This window comes from Oncorhynchus kisutch, linkage group LG20 (assembly GCF_002021735.2).
Source record: "Oncorhynchus kisutch isolate 150728-3 linkage group LG20, Okis_V2, whole genome shotgun sequence".
In the NCBI taxonomy this organism is placed as follows: Eukaryota; Metazoa; Chordata; class Actinopteri; order Salmoniformes; family Salmonidae; genus Oncorhynchus; species Oncorhynchus kisutch.
The window spans coordinates 49892750-49906470 of NC_034193.2; the positions used below are offsets into that span (position 1 = coordinate 49892750).

A 13721-nucleotide genomic window follows, 5' to 3' on the forward strand; every position below is an offset into this window, starting at 1 on the left:
CAAGTACAAGGAAGGAGTGAAAATCCGCAAACACTCGGCCCTCAGTGTAATGAGTTTGACACGTGCTTTAGAGTAAGGGCTGTCAAACCTATCAGGATCTCAATTAGAGAATCAACCAGACCTGAGTAAATATCTGCATTCCAAATCAACCCCTAGCTCCTACACCTACCACTTAGTCACTTATGGGCATTTGAAATGATCAGATAGGGTAAAGCAATATGTTAATTGCTTCACCTTGCCTTCTGATAGGCTGGATGCAATTGTGGCCATATTGCTTATCCCTATTAAATCCTTGTGTTTAGACCAAGGTGTAGGATTTAGGGGTCAATTTGGAAATAGAAATTGAATGTAGTTCAGTGGCTGACAGCTGTCCTTAATTAGCCAACGACATTAGAAGGGTCTGGGATTCCTTTAAAAGGACAACCAAACATCTGGCAAATATAGTAAAAGGGATATTCTGGTAGGACGTATGCCTACCATTAGTTCTGAATACTGGTGAGGTTTTGAGGGCGAAATGGCCGTGATGATTGGAATCGCTTTCAGGTATGTTTTTAAGTATTGATTAAGTTTGTTTCCCTTGTCCTTCAGGTGTTACAGGTAGCTATGTTTATGACATACATTATTTTTCCTTAAGCGTTTCTTGGCTTTGTTGCCTGCTAATTGGAGGGATAACGTGTTCTACATCAGAAGGTGAGGTCATTTCAAATAACAGCTATGCAGTTCCATAACTTTCAAATGCTGGCATTTTACAGTTTATATTTTTAACCTAGGTGATCGGTCTCCTGCACTGGATTCTAATGCAGCATGGCTCTATGCAGGATCACTTCGGTCTCTAGGATATGGCAATTATAAGTCTCCAAAATCTCAAATGCAAGCGCAACAGAAACATCCGGCCGCCATCCTGCGGAAGGAACTGGCCCCCATGTCCCAGCAACCTCAGCAAGTGTGGTATCCAGTTCAAATGCCCCTGCATCAGAAGCAACTGGCCGCAGAAGCTCAGCAGCAGAGGCAACCGACCGCCGTGCCCCAGCAAGTGTGGCATCAAGCTCACATGCTGACGCATAAGCAACCGACCGCGGTGCCCCAGCAAGTGTGGCATCAAGCTCACATGCTGATGCATAAGCAACCGACCGCCGTGCCCCAGCAAGTGTGGCATAGAGCTCAAATGCCCCTGCTGCAGAAGAAACTGACCGCCATGACCCAGCAAGTGTGGCATCCTCCTCACATGGCCCTGCAGCAGAAGCAACCGACCGCCGTGCCCCAGCAAGTGTGGCATCCTGCTCAAATTCCCCTGCAGCAGAAGCAACCGACCACCGTGCCCCAGCAAGTGTGGCATCCTGATCAAATGCCCCTGCAGCAGAAGCAACTGACCGCCGTGTCCCAGCAAGTGTGGCATCCTGCTCAAATGCCCCTGCAAACAACCGCTGTGCCCCAGCAAGTGTGGCATCCTAATCAAATGCTGCAGAAGCAACCGACCGCTGTGCCCCAGCAAGTGTGGCATCCTGCTCAAATGCCCCTGCAACCAACCGCAGTGCCCCAGCAAGTGTGGCATCCTTCTCAAATGCCCCTGCAGCAGAAGCAACCGACCGCCGTGCCCCAGCAAGTATGGCATCCTTCTCAAATGCCCCTGCAGCAGAAGCAACCGACTGCCGTGCCCCAGCAAGTGTGGCATCCTCAAATGCCCCTGCAGCAGAAGCAACTGACGACCGTGCCCCAGCAAGTGTGGCATCCTGCTCAAATGCAGCAGAAGCAACCGACCGCCGTGCCCCAGCAAGTGTGGCATCCTGCTCAAATTCCCCTGCAGCAGAAGCAACCGACCGCCGTGCCCCAGCAAGTGTGGCATCCTGATCAAATGCCCCTGCAGCAGAAGCAACTGACCGCCGTGCCCCAGCAAGTGTGGCATCCTGCTCAAATGCCCCTGCAGCAGAAGCAACTGACGACCGTGCCCCAGCAAGTGTGGCATCCTGCTCAAATGCAGCAGAAGCAACCGACCACCGTGCCCCAGCAAGTGTGGCATCCAGCTCAAATGCAGCAGAAGCAACCGACTGCCGTGCCCCAGCAAGTGTGGCATCCTCCTCAAATGGCCCTGAGGCAGAAGCAAATGACCGCTGTGCCCCAGCAAGTGTGGCATTCTCCTCAAATGGCCTTGAGGCAGAAGCAAATGACCGCTGTGCCCCTGCAAGCATGGCATCCTGCTCAGTTTCCCCAGCAGAAGCAACTGGTCCCTATGCCTCTACTGCAGAAGGAACCAACCACCATAGCCCAGCAACCTCAGCAGGTGTGGCATCCAGCTCAAATGTCCAAGAATCGAACAGCCACTGAACCTCAGCAGAAGCAACCATCCACCACGCCCCAGCAAGCGTGGCATCCAGCTCAAATTCCCCTGCAGCAGAAGCAACCGGCCACTGAACCTCAACAGAAGGAGCTGACCGCCATGCCACAGAAGCTACAGGCCTCCATTCTCCAGCAACCTCCGCTCGTGTGGCATCCATCTCAATTTCCCCAGCAGAAGGAACTGGCAGTCGAGCCCCAGCAGCAGAAGGAACTGGCAGTCGAGCCCCAGCAGCAGAAGGAACTGGCAGTCGAGCCTCAGCAAGTGAGGTATCCAGCTCAAATGGCCCAGCAGCTACCCAACCCCATTCCTCAGCAATTATGGCATGTAGGCCAAATTTCCCAGCAGCAACTGGCCCCATTGTCTCAGCAGAAGCACTACGAAAGAACTGAAGATGATGCCTCTGGTAGTTCTCAGGCCAGCATTGAACAGTCAGGTGTCATCCCAATCTCTTCCTACAGTTCCAAATCGCACTACAAGAATGGCAGAACTGTCTTTTCCCGAATCAGCTACACTCCTAGGGAGGCAATGCCTGTTGACAGTGGAAATGCTCCCAAGGACGGTTATGTTGGCATTGGTGCACCAAGCATATATCCAACACTAGTGAAGGATTCTGCAAGGTAATGGTTCACCTGCTCTGAACTTTTCTCTCTGAATTTGAAGTCCTTTGTACTAATCATATATCTATCAACAGGAAAATGTAATGGATTCATCCTCTAGAAGCTCTAATGGTGAGAATTGTTTTTTACATTGGTTACTTAACATTCTGTGTTGCTGACACTGCATTTCTTTCTGCTTTTGTTTCGACCAGGACGTTGCTGGTGCTCTTGCTACTCTAGTGTGATGGAATGAATAAACAACTTACTTTAAAAAATGCCTTGTCTCTTTGAAATAATGAAAAAATTGACTTCAGTTAATTCTTTGGTTGTTCATCTTTTACCTTTGCTACTGGTTGTTCAAAATAAAAGCTTGGGTCTACATAAGAGCATTTGTGAAGGGGTGAGTTGTCAAATGTTCATACTTTAGATGTAGGCATGCATTGTATACAGTGACTGTCCTCAACCTCAGTGCAAGTTGTTGGTGAGTCAATTAACATATAGATGGCCAGACCATGGCTCATTTAGCTATTAGAATTGAGTGAACTTTATGTTTTCAAACTTGCATTTGGCCTTAAACTATAGTCCACACCACAAATGGCAAAGAGTAAAATCAGTTTAGAAGTCTCTGTCCCGTATCTAGCTGATTCCTCAAATGTTTTGGATGCTTCAACCCCTGTTGGCACATCTACATCCATACTTCTGTTTGTATGGGTTACCTTCAGATGTGTCTTACAACTGTGGGGTCAAAGAGGAAACGTAACTATGTTCGGGAGTCAATTTTCCATAATGTTTGTAGGCCAAAGCGTTCTGACGCTAGATGTTTTTGAGACTGCATTTTGAGGTGTCTGACCAACACCACTGTAGCTCGGCCCCTGTCCAGCGCAGATGCTTAAGGGCGACAGGCGGATGCAGTGGATTGAGACTCAGCACATTCTAAATGTTCTAGCTTCAACTGGATTTTGATGGGCCTCAATACTCTTCCCCTGTAGCCCATTCCTCCTAGTCCATTTATTGTACCACAGGCTCCTATAGAATGGATTCGGTGTATTTGATTTGTATGATGCCTGGAGCGGTTTAACCTATCAACAAATATATTCTGTACAGACTGTCTTCAAGCATGTACATTTTCTTAACCAGGTGATAATTTTACTGCATAGTATGAGAATTCAGCCCTTAAATGGATCCATTAAGTTCCAAAGAGGAAGCTGGTAGGCACTAGCGTGACAGTTTAACTAGCATAAGATGTCACCCAGGACTTTTTGTAACTTGACATATTTGCCTGTTGTAGTTGACTGTTTGGCCACAGACTCATGAACACTAATGAAAATGTATATGCATTGAATTTTCTACAAGGAGTTGTACTTTGTCCAACAGCAATCTCTTGTCTAGCGTACCTCAACAGACGACTTCATTTAATTTGTCACGGTATGGTATTTTTGGACACAATCTCAATGTGTGTACAGTGTTTTGCACAACACATTTCTTCCCGGACCACTGAGGTTGCACCTGCAAAAGCCCCTGGCAGGAACTTCATTAGCCTGCATTAAAAGGTGCTCTTGATTAAGCTCACCCAGTGCAATGGCTAGTTACATTTCCCTCTAAAACCATCGGATTGGTCCACGATCCTCTAGACCCAAATTGCTACAGACGCCATCTATCCTGCCTTTCTAAGGTCTTCTAAAGCCAATTCAACAAACAGATTACCGACCATTTCGAATCCCACCGTACCTTCTCAGCTATGCAATCTGGTTTCAATGTTGGTCATGGGTGCACCTCAGCCACGCTCAAGGTCCTAAAGGATATCATAACCACAATCGATAAGAGATATTACTGTGCAGCTGTATTCATCGACCTGGCCAAGGCTTTCGACTCTGTCAATTACCACATTCTTAGTGGCAGACTCAACAGCCTTGGTTTCTCAAATGATTGCCTCGCCTGGTTCACCAACTATTTCTCTGATATAGAGTTCAGTGTGTCAAATCGGAGGGCTTGTTGTCCGGACCTCTTGCAGTCTCTATGGGGGTGCCACAGGGTTCAATTCTCGGGCCGACTCTTCTCTGTATATATCAAAGACGTCTCTCTCGCTGCTGGTGATTCTCTGATCCACCTCTCTGCAGACGACACCATTCTGTATACTTCTGGCCCTTTGGACACTTAACTAACCTCCAGATGAGCTTCAATGCCATACAACTCTCCTTCCGTGGCCTCCAACTGCTCTTAAATGCAAGTAAAACTAAATGCATGCTCCTCAACCGATCACTGCCCGCTTGTCCAGCATCACTACTCTGGACGGTTCTGACTTAGAATATGTGGACAACTACAAATACCTAGGTGTCTGGCTAGGCTGTAAATTCTCCTTCCAGACTCTCATTAAGCATCTCCAATCCAATATTAAATCTAGAATCCGCTTCCTATTTCGCAAAAAAGCCTCGTTCACTCATGCTGCCAAACATACCCTCGTAAAACTGACTATCCTACCGATCCCTGACTTTGGTGATGTCATCTATAAAATAGCCTCCATCACTCTACTCAACAAATGTGATGCAGTCTATCACAGTGCCATCCGTTTTGTCACCAAAGCCCCATTTATCACCCACCACTGCGACCTGTACACTCTCGTTGGCTGGCCATCGCTTCATACTCGTCGCCAAACCCACTGTTTCCAAGTCTTTGCTAGGTAAAGCTCCACCTTATCTCAGCTCACTGGTCACCGTAACACCCACCCTTAGCACGTGCTCCAGCAGGTATATCTCACTGGTCACCCCCGAAGCCAATTCCTACAGCCTTTCCTTCCAGTTCTCTGCTGCTAATGACTGGAACAAACTGCAAAAATCACTGAAGCTGGAGACAAATATCTCCCTCACTAGCTTTAAGCACCAGCTGTCAGAGCAGTTCACAGATCACTGCACCTGTACATAGCCCATCTGTAAACAGCCCATCCAACTACCTCGTCCCCATACTGTATTTATTTATTTATCTTGCTCCTTTGCACCCAGTATCTACTTGCACATTCACCTTCTGCACATCTACCATTCCAGTGTCTAATTGTTATATTGTAATTACTTCACCACCATGGCCTATTTATTGCATTACCGCCCTTATCTTACCTCATTTGCACTCACTGTATACAGATTTGTCTTTTTTCTAATGTATTGTCTGTACGTTTATTTATCCCATGTGTATCTATGTGGTGTTTTTTTGTCGCACTGCTTTGCTTTATCTTGGCCAGGTCGCAGTTGTAACTGAGAACTTGTTCTCAACTGGCCAAACTAACTGGTTAAATAAAAAAATTAAATAAATTTTTCTAAACCAAGTATTGTTGGTGAAACTAAGTAGTTCGATGATATGAGAACTCGTACCTTAAATGGATCCATTCAAGTTCCAATGATGAAGCTGGTAAGGCACTAGCAGGGAAGCTTAGCTAGCATTGTGTCACATGGAACTGACAAAGGGGTTTCATTTCAAGCTAAAGTGTACTGTTAGCTGGCTGGTTCCCTAGCTGACGTAATTATTTGTTTCCCAGAGCCGTTTGCTTTTCTAGTTAGAGCCTAATGTTAGCTAGCTAACATTGGACCTGGTTGGTTAGCTCCCAGCACTGTGGCATTGTTGCCACTTTGTTCATTGTTGTTTATCTAGCTAACATTTGCTGGCTGGCTCGTTAGCTAACGTTACGTGACGTGTGTACAACACCCGTTGAATATGGCCGGTGTCAGTAAACGTCTGCAAGAAAGCGTCATGCAATTGTTTCCAGCAGAACTGGTTAGGCTGTTTTCATGTTATCCAGAGGTAAACAAATCATTGGCCAGAGTGTCAAGTGTGTGTGCTCTGAAAGAGAAACGTGATGGGTGGGGCTAAAGCTTATTAAGAGGGTGTGAACGATGCTGAATGGGTGTAGACAAAGAAGAGCTCTAAACTAGATACCAAAACATTCAAAGATGATTTTCTCAAAAGTGAGATTAAAAGATGATCAACTTTCAAAGCAGAATTACTTTCCCATTGTACCTCAAATGCAGTGTATGATATACCATTTTGTAGCTTTGAGTCTCTACTTTTAACACTTTCACTACATAAGACGGAATCCAGGTGGCGAGTCACATATGTAATCATGTAGCAACAAAAACAAGTGTTAAACAAATCAAAATATATTTTATATTTGAGATTCTTCAAAGTAGCCACCCTTTGCCTTGACAGATTTGCACACTCTTGGCATTCTCTCAACCAGCTTCATGAGGTAGTCACTTGGAATGCATTTCAATTAACAGGTGTGCCCTGTAAAAAGTTAATTTGTGGAATTTCTTTCCTTCTTGTGTTGTGACAAGGTAAGGGTGATAGCAGAAGATAGCCCTATTTGGTAAAAGACCAAGTCCATATTATGGTGAGAACCATTCAAATAAGCAAAGGCAAACGACAGTCAGGAACATTTCAAGAACTGAAAGTTTCTTCAAGTGCATCAAGAGCTATGATGAAACTGGCTCTCATGAGGACCACCACAGGAAAGGAAGACCCAGAGTTACCTAAATGCTTCACAGAGGTAGAGTAACAGACACATCTCAACATCAACTGTTCAGAGGAGACTGCGTGAATCAGGCCTTCATGGTCGAATTGCTGCAAAGAAACCAATACCAAAAGATACCAGTAAGAAGAGACTTACTTGGCCCAAAAAACACGAGCAATGGACATTAGACTGGTGGAAATCTGTCCTTTGGTCTGATGAGTCCAAATTTGAGATTTGTGGTTCCAACCGCCGTGTCTTTGTGAGATGCAGGGTAGGTAAACGGATGATCTCTGCATGTCTGGTTCCCACCATGAAGCATGGAGGACAAGTTGTGATGGTGTGGGGGTGCTTTGCTGGTGACACGGTCTGTGATTTATTTAGAAATCAAGGTGCACTGGCTACCACAACATTCTGTAGCTATACGCCATCCCATCTGGTTTGCGCTTAGTGGGACTATCGTTTGTTTTTCAATAGGACAATGACCCAACACACTTCCAGGCTGTGTAATGTCTATTTGACCAAGAAGGAGAGTGATGGAGTGCTGCATCAGATGACCTGGACTCCACAATCACCCGACCTCAACCCAATTGAGATGGTTTGGCATGAGTTGGACCATAGAGTGAAGAAAAGCAGCCAACAAGTGCTCAGCAAATGTGGGAACTCCTTCAAGACTGTTGGAAAAGCATTCCCTGATGAAGCTGGTTGAGAGAATGCCAAGAGTGTGCAAAGCTGTCATCAAGGCAAAGTGAGGCTACTTTGAAAAATCTAAAATATATTTTTGCACAACACACTTCCACCGGACCACTGAGGTTGCACCTGCAAAAGCCCCTGGCAGGATCTTAATTAGCATGAAATAAAGGTGCACTTGATTAAGCTCACCCAGTGCAATGGGTAGGTAGAGTTCACTCTTTATTAATTAAAACCACTGGTTTTGTCCATGATGCGCAAACCCTCCAGCACACCAGCTGAATGAAATCAAGCGCACCTAATCTCAATTGGGAAATTGGACCAATAGAAATTATGTTCAGTGGCTTGCAGGTGTACCTAATTAACCAGCCAAATTAGAAGGGTCTAGGATTCCTTTGTAAGGCGCAGCAAAAAAGACAATCAGATACAATATCAGGGATCTCCTGGTAAGGCTTCTGGCTACCATTAGTTCTGACTACTGAGGTTTTGATGAGAAAAATGGCTGTGAGTTTTGAAATGTCTTTGAGGTAAGTTGTATGGCTCTAGTTTGATTCCCTTGTCTTCCATGTTTTACAGGTAGTTGTATTTAACTGACTAGGATGTTTTTGTTTTTATTTAGAATTTCTTGGATTTGTTGCCTGCTAATTGGAGGGATAACCTGTTATCCTCCACCTAAAGGTGTGTTTTGTTCTGCACATTTAATTCAGTGAAATTAAATGGCTTCAAATGCTGGCATTTTACGATTTGAAACGTATTATTTTCTTTTGTAGGTAATTATAGATATATTCCCCAAAATCAAGTAAAAGGAACTGGCCACAATGCAGCGGAAGCTACTGGCTCCCGTGCCTCGACAAGTGAAGCTACCGGCTCCCGTGCCTCAGCAGGTGAAGCAGCCACCCATAATGCCTCTGCAAGCGTCACGACTGGCCCAAATACCTTAGCTGAAGCAACTGGCCACAATGCTTCATCAAGCGCCACGACAGTCCCAAATGCCTTAGGTGAAGCAACTGGCCACGGTGCCGCGGAAGCAACTGGACACAGTGCCATGCAAACGGCCACTCATAATGCCTCAGAAGCGGCCAACCACAATGCCTCTGCAAGCGTCACGACTGGGCCAAATACCTTGGGTGAAGGAGCCGACTCCCGTGCCTCAGCAGAAGCAGCAACCCATAATACCTCAGCAAGCATCACGACTGGCCCAAATACCTTGGGTGAAGGAGCCGACTCCCGTGCCTCAGCAGAAGCAGCAACCCATAATATCTCAGCAAGCGTCACGACTGGCCCAAATACCTTAGCTGAAGCAACTGGCCACAATGCTTCATCAAGCGCCACGACTGGCCCAAGTGCCTCAGGTGAAGTAACTGGCCACAGTGCCTCTGCAGAGGAAGCAACTGGCCACAGTGCCACGCAAGCGGCCACCCATAATGCCTCGACAAGTGTGGCAGCTGGCCCAAATACCTTAGGTGAAGCATCTGGCCACAGTGCTTCATCAAGCACCACGACTGGCCTAAATACCTTAGGTGAAGCATCTGGCCACAGTGCTTCATCAAGCACCACGACTGGCCTAAATACCTTCGGTGAAACAACCGGCCACTTTGCCTCGGCAGAGGAAGCAACCGGCCACAGTACCTCAAGGGCGGAATCTGGTTCAAATGCCTCGGCAGAAGCGACAGGCGCCCTTGCCTCGGCAGAAGCGACAGGCGCCCTTGCCTCGGCAGAAGCGACAGGCGCCCTTGCCTCGGCAGAAGCGACAGGCGCCCTTGCCTCGGCAGAAGCGACAGGCGCCCTTGCCTCGGCAGAAGCGACAGGCGCCCTTGCCTCGGCAGAAGCGACAGGCGCCCTTGCCTCGGCAGAAGCGACAGGCGCCCTTGCCTCGGCAGAAGCGACAGGCGCCCTTGCCTCGGCAGAAGCGACAGGCGCCCTTGCCTCGGCAGAAGCGACAGGCGCCCTTGCCTCGGCAGAAGCGACAGGCGCCCTTGCCTCGGCAGAAGCGACAGGCGCCCTTGCCTCGGCAGAAGCGACAGGCGCCCTTGCCTCGGCAGAAGCGACAGGCCTTGAACAGGAGGGCCAACTCCTCAAGCAAAATGGATTTTAGCAGCAGTGATGTTTCTCAGGATTTTGGGTATGAGGGTGACAATGAAAGCACCCAATGTGTCAGCTCCAGCAGCGTTCAAGGCAGCATCGTTGAACAGTCAATTCTCGTACTAACATAGTTACAAATCGGTGTATGAGAAGGGCAATACTGTCTACTCCCAAACCTGCCACACCACTGGGTAGGTTATGCAAACGTCACTACAGTCCGAGAGATATCTCTGAAGCAAGCATATCCCCACCTGCTACAAACTCACAACCTGCTAAAGTAGCCCCGCCACAAGGGAACGACTACTGGGATGCAATGTAATGTGCAACTTCTACACTCACCTGCACTTTGCGTTCTGATTTTGAAATCCGTTGTACTCATCGTCTATCAACAGAATTGCAATGGTAGATTCATCCTTTGGATGACAATTCTGAGTTGTTGCTGACACTTTCTTTAAGCTTCCACTGTATGCTTATGCGTCGGCCAGGGAGTTGCTGCTGCTCGTTCTACCCTGCATTACTTGTAAAACAATAAAATATTGTACCTTTTTTAAAAGTGCCTCCTTGTGTTTTGAAATAGTGTGTTTTAATGTCTACCTTTGGCTTGCTGGTTGAGAACAGTGTTGGTTGCCAGTGCAATTTGTAGTAATTGGGAATGTGGTTCACAGTTCCTTATCTTTTGGATATCAAATCTATAATTTATCTTTGCTGCTGGTTGACAAACCCCAAGATTGTCTCTACGTTAAAGCCACTGACCACGTTTACATGTACATCAATATCCCGTTATTCGGGATCCTGAAGTATTTATTTTGTGTTGCCATGTAAACATCAAATCCTGTTTTACAAAAACCTGAGAAAGCTTGTACCCCGGAGATGGGCTACTGTGGCATATAAACCTCTTCTGTTTTTGTGGTATGCGCAGGCTCTGTTTCGCCTCTTGTGGTTGTCTGACTCTGTCAAACAAATCAATTTAAAGTGGGCTACCTGTCCAGTTTGATCCACCATAACTGAGCTTAATGGCTACTTTCACCCCTAATTTAGACACGTTTCTGCTTACTTACATTAGTTCTGCCATTTGTCAACTATAGTTTAATACATGCAGCTTCTCTTCTGTCATAACTTGTTGCCCCAGAAGACTAAAGTAGTGCTCACAAATGTCTTACGTTGATAGAATGAATGCATTAGTCATAACAGGTAAAATTATTTAAGGACCAGGTAGCATGCTAGAACAGTGGAAACATTGGTCCTGTGCCAAATGCAATTTTGACAGATTTTAAGGAAATGTAAAGCTGAGAATGGTAACTTCAGTTAGTCTTGGGTGTGTATTTTATGTGGTTGAAATGCTGTCTGCTTGCTAAAGTGTCAAAGATGACACATTACATGTGCATTGGCATTTTCCCCGAGACGCTGATAGAAATATTTATCCACTCTTTTCCCAAGACAATTTAAAGAGATCATTTCACTGCAACTGAAGTTAAATAAACTGCAAAAAATTAAACGTCCTGTGTTTATTTCCAGCAAACTTAACATGTCAATTTTTGTATGAGCATAAGATTCTACAACTGACACAAACTGAGTTCCACAGTTCCACAGACATGACTAACAGAACTGGAATTATGTGTTCCTGAACAAAGGGGGAGACAAAATCAAAAGTAACAGGAAGTATCTTGTGTGGCCACGTGCTGCATTAAGTACTGCAATACATCTCCTCATGGACTGCACCAGATTTGCCAGTTCTTGCTGTGAGATGTTACCCCACTCTTCCACCAAGGCAGGCTTTGTTTGGTGTGAGTGAAGTAGGATCTGTTACGAAATTGGAAGCCGATTCTAGATTGAATTATGGATTGGAGATGCTATATGAGTCTGGAAGGAGAGTTCACAGCCTAGCCAGACACCTAGGTATTTGTAGTTGTCCACATATTCTAAGTCAGAACCGTCCAGAGTAGTGATGCTAGTCGGGCGGGAGGGTGCGGGCAGCGACCAGTTGAAAAGCATGCATTTGGTTTTACTTGCATTTAAAAGCAGTTGGAGGCCACGGAAGGAGTGTTGGATGGCATTGAAGCTCATTTGGAGGTTAACAGTGTCCAAAGAAGGGCGAGATATATACAGAATGGTGTCTGCGTAGAGGTGAATCAGGGAATCACCTGCAGCAAGAGCGACATCGTTGATATATATACAGAGAAAAGAGTCGGCCCGAGAATTGAACCCTATGGTACCCCCATAGAGACTGCCAGAGGTCCGGACAACAGGCCCTCCGATTTGACACACTGAACTCTGTCTGAGAAGTAGTTGGTGAACCAGGCGAGGCAGTCATTTGAGAAACCAAGGCTGTTGAGTCTGCCCATAAGGATACGGGGATTGACAGAGTCGAAGGCCTTGGCCAGGTCGATGAAGACGGCTGTACAGTACTGGCTTTTATCGATGGCGGTTATGATATCGTTTAGGACCTTGAGCGTGGCTGAGGTGCACCTGTGACCAGCTCGGAAACCGGATCGCACAGCGGAGAAGGTACGGTGGGATTCGAAATGCTCTGTGATCTGTTTATTAACTTGGCTTTAGAAAACTTTAGGCAGGTTGGATATAGGTCTATAACAGTTTGGGTATAGAGTGTCAACCACTTTGAAGAGGGGGATGACCGCAGCAGCTTTCCAATCTTTTCGTGATCTCTGACAATACGAAAGAGATTGATAAGACTGGTAATAGGGGTTCCAACAATGGGGGCGGATAATTTTAGAAAGAGAGGGTCCAGATTGTCTAGCCCAGCTGATTTGTAGGAGTCCAGGTTTTGCAGCTCTTTCAGAACATCTGCTATCTGGATTTGGGTGAAGGAGAAACTGGGGAGGCTTGGGCAAGTAGCTGTGGCAATAAGCTGTGTAACTCTGCAGTTGTTGCCATCCTGTTCCTATCCCGCATTTGTGATCTTTCGATGTACTGATCCTGTGCAGGTGTTGTTACACGTGGTCTGTCACTGCAAGGACGATCAGCTGTCCGTATCCCTGTAGTGCTGTCTTAGGCGTCTCACAGTATAGACATTGCAATTTATCGCCCTGGCCCCATCTGCAGTCTCCTTGCAGCATGCCTAAGGCACGTTCACCCAGATAACTAGGGACCCTGGACGTGGTGTTTTTTAGAGTCAGTAGAAAGGCCTTTTTTAGTGTCCTAAGTTTTCATAACTGTGACCTTATTTGCCTACCGTCTGTAAGCTGTTCGTGTCTTAACGACCGTTCAACAGGTGAATGTTCATTCATGGTTCATTGAACAAGCATGTGTTTAAATCCGTTGTACTAATCATCTTTCAACAGAATTGCAATGGTAGATTCATCCTTTGGATGACAATTCTGAGTTGTTGCTTCCACTGTATGCTTTTGCGTCGGCCAGGGAGTTGCTGTTGCTCGTTCTACCCTGCATTACTTGTAAAACAATAAAATATTGTACCTTTAAAAGTTCCTCCTTGTGTTTTGAAATACTGTGTGTTTTTAATGTCTACCTCTGCCTGGATGGCAGGAAGCTTGGCCCCAGTAATGTACTA

General features: G+C 46.3%; 2 protein-coding genes across 4 annotated transcripts; both read left to right on the forward strand.

Annotated features, from left to right (window-relative positions):
* Positions 1-430: 430 nt before the first annotated feature.
* On the forward strand, positions 431-3208 carry LOC116355533 (bromodomain-containing protein DDB_G0280777-like). The gene is made up of 5 exons (XM_031799952.1): positions 431-543; positions 635-690; positions 771-2952; positions 3027-3063; positions 3144-3208. Exons 1-4 carry the CDS (start codon positions 515-517, stop codon positions 3034-3036), a joined length of 2277 nt encoding a protein of 758 aa, XP_031655812.1. The 5' UTR covers positions 431-514; the 3' UTR covers positions 3037-3063; positions 3144-3208.
* A 5296-nt stretch (positions 3209-8504) lies between these two features.
* LOC116355539 (homeobox protein ESX1) lies at positions 8505-10744 on the forward strand. Of its 3 annotated transcripts, XM_031799961.1 has the most exons (4): positions 8505-8640; positions 8733-8791; positions 8884-9576; positions 9634-10744. In XM_031799961.1, exons 1-4 carry the CDS (start codon positions 8603-8605, stop codon positions 10206-10208), a joined length of 1365 nt encoding a protein of 454 aa, XP_031655821.1. In that variant the 5' UTR covers positions 8505-8602; the 3' UTR covers positions 10209-10744. The 3 variants fall into 3 exon arrangements, with proteins under 3 accessions (XP_031655821.1, XP_031655822.1, XP_031655823.1); XM_031799962.1 differs by having other exon boundaries at positions 8884-10744; XM_031799963.1 differs by lacking the exon at positions 8733-8791 and having other exon boundaries at positions 8514-8640; positions 8884-10744.
* The last annotated feature ends 2977 nt before the right edge of the window (positions 10745-13721 follow it).